The sequence below is a fragment of the Bubalus bubalis genome, chromosome 12, assembly GCF_019923935.1.
Source record: "Bubalus bubalis isolate 160015118507 breed Murrah chromosome 12, NDDB_SH_1, whole genome shotgun sequence".
NCBI lineage: Eukaryota > Metazoa > Chordata > Mammalia > Artiodactyla > Bovidae > Bubalus > Bubalus bubalis.
In genome coordinates this window covers 3,456,189-3,473,433 of record NC_059168.1, presented here as the reverse complement: position 1 = coordinate 3,473,433, position 17,245 = coordinate 3,456,189, and the positions used below count along the sequence as shown (strand labels likewise).

Here is a 17,245-nt window from a genome sequence, read left to right as displayed (position 1 = left end):
GTCCTTTGCCTATTTTCTGCCATGTTTTTGGTCATTTTTTCCCCTTCAATTTTTAAGAGTTCTCTATATTTTAGGGACATCAGCCCTTTGTAATACACTAAATTTCTATTTATATTTGGGTCTGTTTCTAGACACTATTTTATCCCACTGGTCTCCTTGTCTTGTGTTAGCACTATCCAGTTTTAAGCATGAAGATGTTATCATGTTTCATGTGTTATCACAAGTCCTTCTCCTGTCTTTTAGTATTTTCAAGTTAGTGTCACATATTTATTTTTCTATATGAACTATACTACCAACTTCTCAAGTCTTATAAAACATTTGGTATTATTTTTATGGGGACTATGTTGCATTAAAAAATGACCTCAGAGAGAACTAATATATTCATGATGCTAAGCCATTTTGTCTAAAAACAGGGGATGTTTATTAAATCTAATTTTGTGTCTTTCAGGAGTGTTTTAAAGTTTTTCTCATATTGTTTTTGCACATTTATTGTTAAGTTTATTCAAGTTACAATAGATCCTCATTATCGATGGATTTCCATATTTGTGATTCACCTAGTCACTAAAACGTCTTTGTAACTCCAAAATCAATACTCAAAGTATTTTGTAGAATATGCATATGCTCAGAGTGGTGGTGAAAACTTAGGTCATCTTTCTGCTTCTCGTTTCAGCTCTCATACAGTAAACAGATGTCCTTTTCATGGCATATTTAGTGCCATATTTTTTCACACTTTTGTGTCCTGCTGGTGATTTCACTGTTTCAAATGAAGTAGAGTTGAAGTGCTGTCTAGTGTTCCTAAGTGCAAGAAGGCCATGATGTACCCTACAAAGAAAATGCATATTCGCTTCCTTCAGATAGGAGTTTTAGTGCTGTTAGCCATGAATTCTATGTTAACAAATCAACAATACATATTAAATATAAGTGTCTTTAAACAGAAAAACACATAAAAGGAGGTTAGATGTTGATCAGTTGGTGGAAACGATGTGACCAGAGGCTCACAGGAACCTAACCCCTAAAAACCATAATTCAGTATATGCCAAATTTAGTTTTAGAGGTAACTTTATAGACCCTAAATGCCATTCAAAATATGAGATTTATGAGAATTGACTATATTTAATTTTCTTAGTTGCTGTTGTAAATGAGGTTTTCTCTATCAATATATCTTCTAATTGATCAGGACTTGTGTGTATGAAAACTGTATTGGTTTTCATACAGTTTGATTTTCACACAGAAACTGTATGATTTCTGTATGTTAAATTTCTATCCTGCCACCTCACTGAATGTTTTTGTTTCAATTAGTATCAATATTATCACCTATTCTCTCAGGTTTTTCAGGTATATTCTCTTTTCATGTGAAAATATAATTTTCTTTTTCAATTCTATTCTCCTAATTAATTTTCTCATCAAATTGTCTTGGCTACAACCCCTCCCCCTTTTTATAAGGATGGTTTTTCATCTATGTTGAACTGCTCTGAGTTAGTAATGGACTTTAGTTATTGCACAGACTCTCGAGTTGAAAGGCACTTAGAAGTAATGTTGGGGATTCTGTCATTTGATGCATGGATCCTTTTTCACATCACTCAAGGGGTCATTCTGGTCTCTTCTTGAACCATCTGTTCCCCTTCTTCTGGTAAGAGCTTATCACCCTGTACTCATTCCACATAGCTCTGTGTGACTATCAATCACTCCATCCTGATGCCTCTGCTCCTGGCTTTTAATCCAAGCTAATTATAAAGGGTAGCTATAAAATCTGTATATATAGTTATTATTTTTAAACGGATCTAATCTCTTTTATTACTTCTTCTGTCATATGCTAAAAGTGCAGATTTATTCAGTGAAAATCAAATACACAAGTTACCTGAGGCAATGCATACAGATGAAATGTAAGGATGGCTGGTAATGCATCTCCTGCCTTTACTGGAGCCTGGAAACTGTTTCTAGACAGTCTATCAGGCACTCACAGGGCTCACTTTGTCTGTTTCCCAGAGATCAGTGCTTCTGTCCAATGTTTTGGAAACTGTTACATACATTTTTATCAGGTGCTTTAGTTGTTTCAGGTTGGGGATGGGGGTATGGGTAGAAATCTAATTTCTGTTATTCCACATTGGCTGGAAGTGGAAATACATCGATTATTGCAGTTTTCCCAGCACAAAGAACTGTGCATTATTACTGAAGGACAACACGTTGAACATATCACTTAATGGCATTGAGCATATCATGCACTATAATGTAATATCAATATACTATTATGAATATTTGTCCTGTAGCTCATCTTTGCATCCCCATGGAAATGGAGAGAGGCAGAATAGTATAATGGTCTCTCTGCAGCCTGGCACACTGTCAGCACTCAACTGCTTACTGAATAATTGAATGGATACATGCAGGCTTACATGAATGCACACATGCGTGAGAGAATCACTATGATCAAGTGAATGGTTTCTTTCCTACCCCTTCAGTCCTCAGCTGTACAGACCAAACCCGGATGACTGCTCCAGTACCTTCCTGCTGGGGTTCTGGGTGACAGGATGCCCAGGGATAGGATGCTCTCCCCAGCCTTGTTCCAGATCATTTCCTCACTCCTCAATTCCTTCCTCCTTGTATTACTGATGCATTTTAACCTGATCCCCTTTTCTTTCATATTTTTGGAACTGGATTCCTCCTTGAAATTCTTCACCATAACTCTTGGTGACCCCCTCCTAGCTTTTAGGAATGTAAGCATCACTTTTAATTAGATTATGAATTTTAGAGTATCACAACACTGCCCTATCTTTTCTGGAGGAAAGCATCCAATATTTTTCTTATTAATAATCTGTACCCTATTATTATATAGCCCCAGGGCTATTTCTGACTAGGAGAGGAGAATTTGGGAGACTATTTTATTTTTAAAATTAATGAGGTTGAGACTTCACTGGTGGTGCAGTGGTTAAGAAACTGCCTTCCAATGCAGGAGATGCAGGTTTGATCCCTGGAGAAGCGGAGAAGGCAATGGCACCCCACTCCAGTACTCTTGCCTGGAAAATCCCATGGATGGAGGAGCCTGGTGGGCTGCAGTCCATGGGGTCGCTAAGAGTCGGACACGACTGAGTGACTTCACTTTCACTTTTCACTTTCATGCATTGGAGAAGGAAATGGCAACCCACTCCAGTGTTCTTGCCTGGAGAATCCCAGGGACAGGGGAGCCTGGTGGGCTGCCTTCTATGGGGTCGCAGAGTCGGACACGACTGAAGCGACTTAGCAGCAGCAGCAGCAGCAGCAGCAGCAGCAGGGGAACTAAGATCCCAAGTGCTGCAGGGCAACTAAGCTCTCAAGCCACAACTAGACAGCCTGTGTGTTGTAACTAGAGAAGCCCACGCTTCAGTGGAGACCCAGTGTAGCCAAAAAATAAATAAATAAATAAACAAACCTTCTCATCACTCATCTCCAGGAAGCTGCAAGGAGAACTGCCTTTCATCTACACTAAGAATGAGAGGGGAAAAAATAAAATTAATGAAGCTAATTTTACTAAACAATTATTGAATAGAAGTGAATATTTTTGTATGTCTTTGCCAAAATGTGTTCAAAGAAAATAGTAACAAACAGCCCAATCGTTTTGAAGTGTTTCCAAGGTAAGAGTCTTTATTCTGGCTCCACGCTCAATTAGAAGTGCCTACAACAGACTTCAGACAAAAATAATTAGGGAGGGCTCAATAAAAATTTTCAGACAACAAAATAGGTAATGTTCAGTTTTACAGCTCTCAGGCAAGTTACTAGGTCTTGATTTCAGTCCTAATATTTAATGATAAAATCTGATTATGAGGAGATAATCAATGTAAAATGAGATTGCAAGCTTGGATTAGAACTACAGAATTTCAAGATTAGAACTACAGATTTCAAAAAACTTGAAAATCCTATGAGGGTAATCGGTCAGATTAAACTCCTGGGTGTGTGTGTCTACTGGAAGATGGTATTCTATCGGTTTTGTGAGGACAGGGGAAATAATAGGATGAAGAACGCCCCAGAAAAGTCAGAACCAATAGGCTCAACTAGATCCAGGCAGAGGGCGGCAGGGACCTACCTTTGCCACAACCGGGAAGGCGAGGACAGAGTGGAGGGCGGCCTTACCTCAGCAGAGGGGCTAGGTCCGCAGTGCCGGGCGGCTGAGGGCAGCCCTGAAGGGCCGCTGGTGCTCGTGAACATGGATGGCGCTAGGCTGCTTTCAGGTTTCTCAGTGGTGCCACTCAGCCCTCGGCTGTGGGTCGCTTGATGAGGGCAGGGCGGGGCTTTTCCCGGTGTGGGTGTGGCAGCGATGGCATGGCTGGTTGACTCCTAGACCCCAGGCTGAGGACATTCTCTGGGGAAGTGATGTCAGCATTACTTAAGGGTGTTTGAGTTTTTGCTGTGCTGGGGCCTACACTGACCCGGAAACTGGGGTGTGAGCTCACATGTGCTATCCTTGAGAGAGACTTCAGGGTGTTCCTGGGAGACATGATGTCCCCCTCCCAGCTTGGGCTTAGGGTGTCTCTTAGGGTGGGAGTCTCGGGACCTGTTGCCACGGGAAGAGTCATCTGAATCTGAGGAGACCACCTCCTGGAGAGGTAGCCTCTTGCTGGCTTTCTTTTTCTTCCTTCTAGGGTTCTCCTGTTTTGTAGCTTGTAAATCCCCTGTGTTAACTTCTCGGATTGGCCATACTAGGAGAGAAGAGTTCTTTGTGTCCATATCTTCCCTAGAGAGAGAGAGAGACGGAGAAAAGAGAGAGAGATAAGGGTTATCCTGGTTTTGATGGCTGCTGTGTCTACAGAGATGTCCAAGTTAAGAAATAACAAGTGTGGGTGAGGATGTGGAGAAAAAGTAACCCCTTTGTACTGCTGGTGGGAATGTAAACTGGTAGTGCCTCTACAGAAAACAGCATGGACGTTCCTCAAAAAATTAAAAGTAGAATAATATTTTTGATCCAGCAATTCTACTTCTGGGCATATAGCCAAAGAAAATGAAATCAGTATCTTGAAGAGATATCTGCATTCCCATGTTCACTGCAGCATTATTTACAATTGCCAAGATATGGAAACAACCTAGGTGTCCCCTGGTGGATGAATGGATAGAGAAAACGTGATATATGTGGAATATTATTAGCCATAAGAAAAAAGGAAATTTGCCATTTGTGACAACATGGATGGATCTTGAGGGCATTATGCTAACTGAAATATGTCAGACAGAGATAGACAAATACTATATGATCTCACTCATATGTGAATCTAAAAAGAGCCAAACTCATAGAAAGGGACTATAGTATGGTGGTTGCCAGGGTCTGGAGGCAGGGGGAGGGGAAGAAGGGGGACTGGTGGGAGAAACAGGGAGATGTTGGCCAAGGGGTATAAAAAAATAAAATATATTGGGCAGTTTATTTATATTGAAGTGTTGTCCTTCAAAAAAGGCGCCTTGGGAACACCATGATCCCTTCCCAGCCATGCCACCATGGCGCACCATTTCAGGAACTTGCCTTTTCAGAGGCTTCAGGGCAAAGTAAGGACACCAGCTGCCTGGCATTCAACCTTATTTTGTTCCCATAATCAGTATCTGCCACCTTGATCACCTACCTTTCACACTGAATAGCTTTGACCATGGTTGTTTCAGATCCTTTTGGAAATTGTCAAGAAAAAAATCAGTAGAGTGAGAAAAGATTTTTAGTTATTTTTAAGTAGAAAATCCCTCTTCAGTGGTCTGAATCTCAAACCACATGTGATACTTTGCAAAAACTGGTTCAAAGACTCAGGAGGTAATTTCCAAGAGAGATTAAAAAATTGGCCTGCCCACTTTATACCCATTAGGATAGCTATTGCCAAAAAAAGAAAAAGCAAAACCAAAAAGTAACAAGTGCTGATAAGGATGTGGAAAGATTGGAATGCTTGTGATGGGAATGTAAAATGGTACAGCTGCTGTGGGAAACAGTGCGGCAGGTCCTCAAAATACTAAAAATAGAATTACATAATCCAGAAATTCCACTTATTTCTGGGAATAAGTGGAACTTATCCCCAGGGACCCAAACAGATATCTTTACATGGTGATTACTCTTGAAATGAGGAACTAAGGATGGTTTTTAGTCTTTTTGTTTTTAATTCCTAAATTATATCGACTATGCATTACTTTTGGAATAGGAATAAAACAATATAACAATCTGGGGAGGGAGGTAGAAGGGGGGTTCAGGATTGGGAACATGTGTACACCTGTGGCAGATTCATGTTGATGTATGGCAAAACCTACACAATAATGTAAAGTACTTAGCCTCTAATTAAAATAAATAAATTTAAATTAAAAAAATAAAGTTCACACAAACTAAAAAAAAAAAAAAATATATATATATATATATATATATATAAAACAATTTGACTGCAATGTGGGAGACCTGGGTTTGATCCCTCAGTCAGAAAGTTTCCCTGGAAAAGGGAATGACTACCCACTCCAGTATTCTTGCCTGGAGAATTCCATGGACAGAGGAACCTGGTGGACTACAGTCTATGGGGTTGCAAAGAGTCAGACACGACTGAGGGACTAACACACACACACACACACACACACACACACACACACACACAAGTTGTCAGGATTAGAATAAAAATGGATTGGGGTTTTGATCAAGGAAAAGCCTTTAGATAAACCAAGCAGATGCTGGGCCACTTTATCATACTCTCCAAAATGACTGATATTGACCAAGTTCAAGATATTCCACAAGGAAATGTCCACTCATGGGATGGCCAGCAGAGTAGGCGGGAAATGAATCTGATGTGAAAATTCTTATCCATTCCCCCCACGCACCCTCACTTTGCTCCGCAGGGAGGGGAAGGGCGGCCGTCTCCTCACTTCAGTCAGGGCACATTCTCCACCAGCACATCTAGAAGGACCCTGCTAGGTGGTTCTCTTTTGCCCTGTGTGTATTCAGTCGCTCAGTGGCATCCAACTCTTTGTGATATTTTTGGACTGTAGTCTGCTATGCTCCTCTGTCCATGGGATTTTTCAGGCAAGAATACTGAAGTGGGGTGCCATTTCTTTCTCCAGAGGATCTTCCTGACCCAGGGATCAAACCCACATCTCCTGCATTGCCGGCAGATTCTTTACTGTCTGAGCCACCAGGGAAGCTTAAGCCAAAACTGAGTTAAATTTAGTGCCCTATTGTCTTCCACTATAGAGTTAACTCGGTAACACAATAAACATGCCAACACTATAGGGGGTGTCTGGGGAGCCAGCCACTGTGTCTTCACTGGCTCTTCAGAGAAGCTGGTTCAACTTCAGGGAAGAGTTCTGAGCCTCCTGTCCACGCTCTCCTTAGCTTAAAACCCAATGCATTTCCTTGACCAGGCATCGTCAGCTTAACCATATTCTTGCTGGTTCCCTGAGGCCTCAGATCTGTTCTGCACTAAGTGTGTCTCTGTCCGTGAGACCATCTTGGTAAATGAAGAACACGGGGACCTCTGGGGTGGGCACTGAAGAGATGTTTGATGAGTATCAGGAGGCCCCGGGGTTTTGACAACAGAAGGGGCAGAAAGTGGAGAAACTGGTAAGAAAAGGCAGTTGCTGGGTTTTCCTGGTGGTCCAGTGGTGAGAGTCTGCCTGCCAATGTGGAGGACATGGGTTCCATCTCTGGTCCGGAAAGATTTCACATGCCTCGTGGCAACGAAACCCGCACACCGCAACTACTGAGCCTGTGCTCTAGAATCTGTTCTCTGTAATAAGAGGAGCCACTGCAATGAGGAGCCTGAGAGCAACTGGAGAGTAGCCCCTCCTTACTGAAACCAGAGAAAGCCCTCCTGCAACAACAAAGACCCAGCACAGCTGAAATACATCAATCATTTGAAAAAAAAAGCAAAGGCAGTTGCCATCCAAATGGCTCCCCCTGGCCCTCAGGGGTAATGGATCTCCATGACTCTGTGTTCTGGTCCCAAGAACTACACACCTTCTGAGGACAGGTAATGGCATTTTTCCCTCCTGATATGGCAGGGCACTCAATCATAGGGTTACTGCTGAGCTGCTTATCTTTTAGGCCTTGGAAATGAGGCTCCTGATCTGACCAGAATGGACCGAGGCTGCTGATGACATATAGAGGTTTAATGATTTCAGAGGCAAGCTCCTTTTAAGGGAAAAATAGTCAGTAGTGACCAGGCGAGATGGTGGGAAGTGATTCATCTCGGGTAATGTCAGAGTCTGCGCTGAATCTTGAAGCTTTAATCAATGACTTATGTCCCTGCTGTTAGGAAGGCAGTGTGAGGCCAGGCTACATGGATAAAGGGAGGAGTGTTCAACAACATGGGAATTATCATCGCCTGTGGGGGCACAGTCTTAATTCAAACAGCTTGATGGAAAATTACTAAACTGCTCAAAGAAGGATAACGAGAGGCTAGTATTTCGTGTAATAGGAATTAAGAGCTGGCCACAGACCCAGACAAACCACATCTGAACCCTTGGAGGAGGGTCCCCCCACCAGAACTCTTATCGCCAACTGCATCCCACGAAGTCCACATGGTTATAATCACGCATCAAGGAAAGAACACTCTTATCTCCAGGATCTCATGACCAACACCCTACTTCAGATCCCCAATGATTTTCTGTCACCACAGAGACAATAATTAGTTCACTCTGGCTTTCCTGAGATCACATTTAGAATGTTGCTAAATTTTTTTCAAGAAATCAGACTTCCTCTACAGTGAATTTTCTTAAAGAGGAGCCTTGAAGGCAATCTGCCCAAGTTGTACTCTGTCAAGAAGAAAGGGAAGGACTTCCCTGGTGGCACAGTGGATAAGAATCTGCTTGCCAATGAAGCAGACATGGGAAGATCCCACATGACATGGGGCAACTAAGCTCGTGCACCACAACTACAGAGCCTGAGCTCTAGAGCTGTGCTCTGCAACAAGAGAAGCCACCACAAAAAGACTGCACATCGCAACTAGAGAACAGTCCCTGCTCTCCACAACTAGAGAAACCTGAGCACAGCAATGAAGTCCCAGTGCAGTCATAAATAAATAGATTTTAAAAAATGTCAATAAAGGAAGGGAAGATGGATTCCAGCTCTGTTGGGAGGGTTTTCCAACTAGTTCCATGGCATCAGGAGCATGGATTCAGCTGCCAGAGCTGCCCTTCCCAGAGGAGCATGTGGTCCCCAGCTGTGGTGGTTGAATAACACCAGTAGGGGCACGTCCTTTTGCTGGAGGAAACTGGAAGTCCGAGCATTAAGCCCACGAGGCACACTTTCCTGGAAGGAGCGAGAAGCCACAGCCTTCTGATGTGAACAGGATCCTGGGGGAGGTAGTCAAGGAGACCGAGGACATGAATCTCCTGCTGGTGAGAAGGGAGGATGCCAAAAAGTGAGGAATATTCCTTCCGGTCCACTTGCTTTGGGGAGTTAGAAAAAATTACATGTATGTTCTCTAAATGGGGAAAGCCATAGAGAGGTTAGGGGATATTCTCACAAAGAAGAGAGATCTCTCATGCTGTGAAATATAGAAAAAGCTCAGGGACTTTCCTGAAGGTAAGGCATGGCAAGAGTGGTCATTTCCCTCCACCAGACACACCTCTTTCAGAAGCGCCATCAGAGAACACAGTCATTGGGTTGCAAAGGAAAGAGGAAATTGGAACAGCTTCACAAACATGGTGATACTAAAACTATCTCCTTTAAGGACTAGTTATTTGGAATTTAGTGAACTTGGTAACATATTTTGCAAACCAAACTTATTATGAGGCTTTAAGAATCATTTCAGTGTCAAATTTTGAACTGAAAATGAAAAATTTGTATCAGCTGCAGCCATATTCAATCAATGTTGAACTCTTCACCTTCCAAATACTGTTCTTCCTGCCTTTCACTATGTTGCACCCTCATGAGGAACCAGAAGAGGGGTTTTCTGAAAATACTCTGTCAGCCCCAACTGAAGACCCCAAGAAGGAAGAAAAAAAGGAGGGGCAGAGGGTGGAAAGTTGGATATCTGGCACTCTGGTCCATAGCTGTCTGGGACCATGTACCCCTGGTCTCACCAACCTCAAATGGTTTGATATTTTATTTTTTAATTTTATATTTTATATTTTATTTTTTAATTTTATATTTCATTATTTATTTTTTAATATAAATTTATTTATTTTAATTGGAGGCTAATTACTTTATAATATTGTAGTGGTTTTGCCATACATTGACATGAATCCGCCATGGGTATACACGTGTTCCTCATCCTGAACCCCCCACCCACCTCCCTCCCCGTCCCATCCCTCTGGGTCATCCCAGTGCACCAGCCCCGAGCACCCTGTATCATGCATTGAACCTGGACTGGAGATACATTTCACATATGATAATATACATGTTTCAATGCCATTTTCCCAAATCATTCCACCCTCTCCCTCTCCCACAGAGTCCAAAAGACTGTTTTATACATCTGTGTCTCTTTTGCTGTCTCACATATAGGGTTATCATTACCATCTTTATAAATTCCATATATATGCGTTAGTATACTGTATTGGGATTTGATATTCTAAAACAAAATTTTGTCAAGTGATGTCCTGTTGGAGTTGTAACCTACAATTCATTTCTTTAATTAGTCCTTCGAAGAAAGCACCATAATTTTTTTTAATGGTCTCATTTAGTGCAATGGTGTGAAGATCTGCTAAAGAACCACCAAAGGGAAATGGTACGTTTAGAAAGTGAGTGAGAAAGACAGAGAATGAAATCATGGTTGCCAGGGGGCAGGGGAAGGATTCAAAGAAGGGATAGTTAGGGAGTTTGGGATAGACATGTACACATTGCTGTACTTAAAATGGATAGCCAACAAGTACCTACTGTATAGCACAGAGAACTCTGGTCACTGTTACACGGCAGCCTAGATGGGAGGGGAGTTTGGGGATGAAAATGGATACATGTGTATGTCTGGCTGAGTCCCTTCGCTGTTCACCTGAAACTATCACAACATTGTAATTGGCTATAACCAATACAAAATAAAAAGTTTTTTTTTTTTAAAAAAGAACCGTTCCAAATGTATGAAAATCATACGAAGTAAAGATATGTTAGGGAAAAAAAAAAAAAAAGAGCGGGTAAGAAAGAACTTCTAATGAGAAGGACCTACCAGAAGGAAATCCCCGTGTAGACACAAAATCAGACCTACGCCTTTATTCTGTGTGCTCACAGCTGCCAGCTCCGATTATGGAAACAGAGACAGATTAGGCTCTGAATTTAGCAGGCTGGATGCCACCTCTGCTTAGGAGAATTAGATGCTGTCTCTTGCTAGCAGAGAGGCAGCCAGAGCAACAAAACAGTGGAAATTACAAAGAGGGACAAGAGGGTCAATGAATGTTTCTGCTGTGTAAAGACCCAGAAGCTGGGGTAGGCCACTAGCAGTGGAGAGTTTTAAATAAGGCCTGGGGCAGTACTAAGGTAGAAAATAACGAAAGGCTTTAATTTTAATTCTAAAATAGTGATCGATAATCTTGAGTTTAATGAAGATGGTCAATACCTAGACCCATGTATCCATATTCCTTTATTAGGTACTGTAATTTGGATATCAAATTGTTTGAGTAGGATTTTGAGATGAACAAAAAACAGTGCTATTATTTAAAAATGAAATATTCATCTAGAAAAAGGATTGTAACATCTATTTTCAACAATCATACCTAATAAAGGCTTTTCTGTGGAACTACTCGCCCCTCAAGGAGTCTTGCTGGGCATCCCCTAGTATTTGTTCATCTGTTCATTCTTCGAATTGTCCTTGGGTACATCTTGCAGGCTGGACCCTGGCACCCAGGATATAGAAGTAGATCCTGGTCCCTGCTTTCAAAGACTCATGTCCAGTAAGAGTGATGACCATGAAAGTACATGGCCCAAGACAAGGCAACAGTCTCATAATGAAAATGTTTACAGGAGGCAGTGGGATCACCTCACCATAGAGGACTGGAGTCCCAGAACAACACACAGGAGTGATGGGATGCTTGCCTTTGATATTGGAATTCCCCAGGCAGCCAAGGGCAAGAGTTGCATTCCAGGGAGGGAATACTTAGTCTACGCAGAGGCACAGGGCTTTGAAAAAGCACAGCATGGGGAAAAAACTACAAGTTTATAAATTTAGTATGGTTAGTGTGCAGAGGGCTTTTGGGAGGATAGTTGGGGAGTAGCTAGGGGAAAAGTAAGACCAGGTAGGTAGGCTTGGTTCAGGTCAACAAGAAGCTAAGCTAGGTTAAGAGGAGGCATTTCAGGGAGGAGGGAGCTTTAGTGGGGGAGGGACAAGAGCAGATTTACCTGTGAGGAAGATTCTTCTGCCCAGCCCTCAGGGTAGATGGCTGGACAGCAGGGCAGGAGGAAGCCTCCTGACCTAAGGAAGCACATGTGCAGCAGTGCTGAGAAATATTTGCAAGCTGTTTATAGAATATGTCTGTCTTTAAATAAATCCACTTCTTACCTATGACTCTGTATCTCACTGAATTCATTCTGCAATGAGACATCAAGAACCTGAGCTTCGTTACGTCCTGAGACCAGGAGTGTGGTCTCAGTTAAAAGACAGTGGGTTCAAGTTCCAGTCTGGGTTGTGTGGTTTCAGATCTGGGTGGTGAAGGGAGTCCAGGGTAGTTGACTGAGCAAGGACCCCAGACTGAGCAAGACCCCAGTGGGGTACAGATCTATTAGGGGACTACTGACTGAAACTGCCTGCCCTGGCCAGGCACCATAGTAACCACTTGCATGAGTTATCTTAAGCAGGAGGTCCTGATAAGGAATGTGGAACTAACAAGCTTACCACCAACTGGAAGAATTCAGGGAAGGTCAAAAGGAGAGAGGAGACTCCAGTCCACATGTCCTACCAATCTCCCAGAATCCTATTGGCTGGAATCCATCTTGGCTGAGTGATGTGTGCACCACCAGGAAGGACCCTGAATCAGAATGACTGGCCAGATACAACCCGGAAACTAATCCCATCACCATAAAACCGAGACTGGGAGCCACATGGCAGAGTAGTCCTCCTGGGTTCCCTTGCCCTGCTGCTCTCCACAGAGATGCCCCTTCCCGATAAAGTTTCTTGCTTTGTCAGCACATGTGTCTCCTTGGACAATTCATTTCCAAGTGTTAGACAAGACCCCACTCTTGGGTTCTGGAAGAGGTCCCTCTTCCTGCAACAGACATACTGGGCAGATCAATGTAGGACAAGGAGGGACTCTGACGCCAGGGGGAGGGATCCAGGCTTCCATAAGCCCAGAGGTGGGGAAAGCAGCACAGTGAGAGAACGTCTGGTGGTTTCTGTCTATGAAGCACAGGTGAAGCCATGGGGATATGGAAGGTTGGCACCCAAAGATGGCCCAACCTGTGCTCAAGGTCACCTCCAAGGTCATGGCTCTGACTCCAACTTTGATGTTCCTTGTTGGTCCCAGGGACTTGGGTTCTTGCCTACTCTCCAGGTCTCAGCTTTTTCTTACTGATTTTGCTTTAATCCACCTTTCCAGCTTTTATTGATCCTGTTGCCTCAGATAAAAATGTGTTCACTCCACCGTTGCCCCAGGAAACTACCACCCACCCACACTCACCAGGGCACAGGTAAGCCAGGACCTGTACCTCACTCTCACCTCTCCCCAAGAGGCAACGGGTGATTGATCCCAGGTGCAACTTAATCTAACCTGTGCTTTCTAGTAAGATTTCATCTTGGAAGGCCTTGAATCCTTACCAATGAAAGGAAAATAATTCCTTCAGATTTATGACAGGATTGAATGCTTTTCTGAAAGGTCAGTAAAATAATGTTGAATTTGAGATTAGAATCAGATAGACAAACAGCCAGTAGATAAAAGGTGTGATGTGGCAGGAACCATCATCCTAGACCTGCATTTTAGCAGGAAATCCTCACTTTTGCTTTTCTCCTCAAGCATTTAGAGATCATGGATCTCAACTCAGAAGCAGATGAAAAGTGCAAAGACATAAATTAAATTCAGAAAGTAAGAAGTTGGGTCCACTTACGCTTTTGAATCCTCCTGAATTGGGGGTGAGTTAATATGAGAGCAAGAGAGAGCATATTTGTTTTGGCTGATCTTAATGAGTGCACTCCGAGGGCAAAATTCCTGTAATAATACCAAAAGAGTTCATTCAATTTAAATCGGAAATATCCAAAATTCAGATGTGATTTTATTTTGCTAGTACAGCCCACTGTAATAGCTACCAGCCATTTTCCTATTCTGGTGACACTTAAGAGAGTGGTTCGAATGCAGAGTCTAACTTGGTAATTTTATGCTGAATAAAAGTCATCATTGAATCCTTTCTGTCATTTTCCCACATTCTGGATCATTTGCCAAGTTCACCCCGCTAAGATGCGTGTGTGCATGCACAAACACACACTATTTCATATAACTATCTTCCTTTCCATCTTAACTTCAGCCTTGACCATCTCCTTTCTGGACTTATAAACTGTCACCGCCACCTAATGCTCAAAGTCCCACTGTCAGCCCCTGGGTCTCCCAGAATTCCTATCAGAATTGTCCTTGGCATCTATCTTCCATACCATGCTATCTAGTCTCTATGGCCCTGCTGCCCTGTGGATAATTTCTGAGGTCCTTCCTGGGCTCCGAGGCTCTTCCTCAGGGACCCTGGGTCACCTGGAACCCATTCAGGGGCATCTCTTCCAATGACCCTATATCTGCTTTCTCCTCTCTTGCCTGGTGGAAGTCCCCAGAGCAGGGCCACCTGGCAGAGATGCTACCCACCCACTTCCAGCCTTCTTCACTATCATCCAAACAGCCCAGGAAGAGTCCATCATCCCTCAGGGGTTTTCCTGGATGATGAGAAGGTGCCCTTTCTCCCTCTTGATCTGTCGGATTGGATACAGCACTCCAGGGGACACAGGCTCTGATGGCCTTCACTCATCCATCCTAAATTTCATCCCTTCATCCTAAAATTCACTCACCATGACCCCTTCCCTGATGGACATACCTCAGTTACAGTCAAGAATTGACAAGATATTTTAATTCTGTTCACTAGGCAGTTGGGCACAGATATTTAGAGAGCAGGCCATAAAACCAGACTTCCTGGGTTCAAATGCCTGTGACACCGCCACCCTGGGTGTGACTTCACTTCTCCACTTCTGGCTTCTTATATACAAATGGGGATGTGCATATGTACCTCACAGAGTTCTCAGCATCCGACTGCTCACGGTGTGTGAAGCACTTGGGTTTGCACCCATGCCACATAGAAAGTGCTGAATACAGTCAGCACGACAGTATTTGCTTGCCAATACATTTTCCAGGCATATTACGTGGGACATCAAACAACATTATTTCCATTAGAAACATCACATATGCAAGCGCTTTATAAAACCATGGTGAGAATGTGCTCATTATCCACGGTGGTACCAGGGGGGCAAAGATGGAAGGACCCAGGCCCAGCCTTTAAGGAGTTGGGAGATTGGAGAGGGATCTGGTGTGAGAGGAAGGCAGGATGGTGTGCAAGGGGATCTGGGGGCCTCAGCAGAAACAGGGCAGAGTCTTCAGGGGACAGGAGTTTATATGGAAGAAGATGGAGAGGGTGATCCAGGAAGGGTTAAAAACCTAGAGGCTTGAGAAACTCCACTGTGTTCAGGAAGCAGTGAGCCTTCCATGTGGCTGGGAGTCAAACTCACAGGGCAGGGGGGAAGGCTGAGGTTGGGCTGGGCTTTTCCTCGAGGTTGAAGAGAAGTGTGTGTGTGTGTGTGTGTGTGTGTGTGTGTGTAGGGGTGGGGCAGGTGGCACATCAGGTAGGCAAGTGACCTCATCATTGTAACCTGATATTTTTTCTAAAACTTTTAGGAAAAATACATAGGGAGGAGCAGTAGGGAGACAGAGTGGGGCTGTGAGAAACTGGGAGGCTCTTGACGAAGCCAGAACTGGAGCAAGCCTCCCCAGTCCCCCAATGTGGAACGAGAGCCCCAGAGACCATCTGATGGGGGAGTTAGGAGAGCACTGTGACTTAGCAAGGGCGGACTTCGAGTCGCCCAGTGGACGGAACTCTAACCACAGGAGCTGGATGTGCAGGGGAAATAGATACAGCCAGGGCAGGAGAGAGCCAGGCACTGCACCCGAGAAAGGCAGGGGTCAAGGAAGCCACTTTCTGCCTAAAGAAAAAGTGCTTTTCTAATGAAAGTCTACTTACTCTCCGGTTGTTACACTTTAAAACTGTGTAGAATTTATCGTCAGCCATATCTTGATTTGGAAGTGCAATAACAATGGCGGGGACATAGAAGTCAAATCCTTTGGGGATCACAATTTTGGCAAACACATAATCTCCAATCTGTAGATGAGAACATCTTTCAGAGCAAATATTCAGCTTATGGATCTTAGAGACAATAGTAAATAAGCTTGTTTGAAAACACCCCAAGATGTAGCTGATGCTAGGATTCAAACACATTTTTTTTCTTAGTTGTAAAGAGTTACAGTTCCAACATTCTTTGGGTTCATAGGGCCCTGGCTGGAATTTTGTGATTAGTTTGGGGAAGCCACATTCAGCAGGGCTTCACCTGCCAAGGGTCTCAGGGACAGCCAGCGAGGTGGCGAAGGGTCTGGAAACCAACTCTTACAATGACTGGTTGAAGGAACCAGGACTCTTTGACACAAGAATGAGTTTGAATGGAGGAAAGGAGTGTGTTTGTTTACTGTGGCTCTGAATCTCACACCTGGAATCCATGGGGAAAAGTCAGAGAGAGAGAACTTCCAGGAGAAACAAAGTCTGGTGAAGGGACACACAAAGTTTTGGACATCAGTCAGATAGAGGGAATTCATGGTCGGGGGAAAGTGCCCTGATGTGCCTTTGTGTCTGCCCAGGAGATGAGGGAACAGACAACCCACGTGAATCCTCTGAGTGCCCCTCAGTGCTTTTTTTCCTCCAGGCTCATACTATTCAAGAAACAGCAGCAGTGGAACTCTGCAGAGGCCTTCTCTCTACTCTGGCCTTGGTGCTGGAGTAAGGATAATACAGGAGAATGGGCAGACACAGCACGGCTCTGATGAATTTATAAGTAGATGAGAACACATCAGCCCGGCTCACCCCTGGGATGCACATTTAGGAGTAACTGCATTATGGCATCAAGGTCTGGCATCAACTGACTTACGGTGTCAAGGCAGGTGCTACCTCTGGTCTTTTTATTCAATCTGTTTTAGTGTGATTTCCTCCAGTGAAAGCTTCCAAGCTCTAGCAGTTATAGCAACTCCCTTCCCATCTATTGTCTGTAAAGCAACAAAGGCCTCAAGGGACAACGCGAGCACGTCTGAGCTATTTAAATAGGGCATTGGCAGATAAGGGTCAAGA

General features: G+C 43.6%; 1 protein-coding gene across 5 annotated transcripts in view; it reads right to left on the bottom strand.

Moving 5' to 3' along the window:
• Positions 1–3,567: 3,567 nt before the first annotated feature.
• The window catches only part of VWA3B (von Willebrand factor A domain containing 3B), a 169,272-nt gene continuing 155,594 nt past the window's right edge, over positions 3,568–17,245 (bottom strand). For 4 of the 5 annotated variants that reach the window (XM_025260668.3, XM_025260669.3, XM_025260671.3 and 1 more), the window contains 4 exons: positions 16,094–16,231; positions 13,934–14,034; positions 4,102–4,702; positions 3,568–3,656 (listed from right to left, as the gene is read on the bottom strand). In XM_025260668.3, the coding sequence (XP_025116453.3) occupies positions 4,351–4,702; positions 13,934–14,034; positions 16,094–16,231 (591 nt within the window). In that variant the 3' untranslated portion in view covers positions 3,568–3,656; positions 4,102–4,350. The remainder of the gene's footprint in view (positions 3,657–4,101; positions 4,703–13,933; positions 14,035–16,093; positions 16,232–17,245) is intronic. The other variant, XM_025260670.3, reaches the window with a different exon arrangement.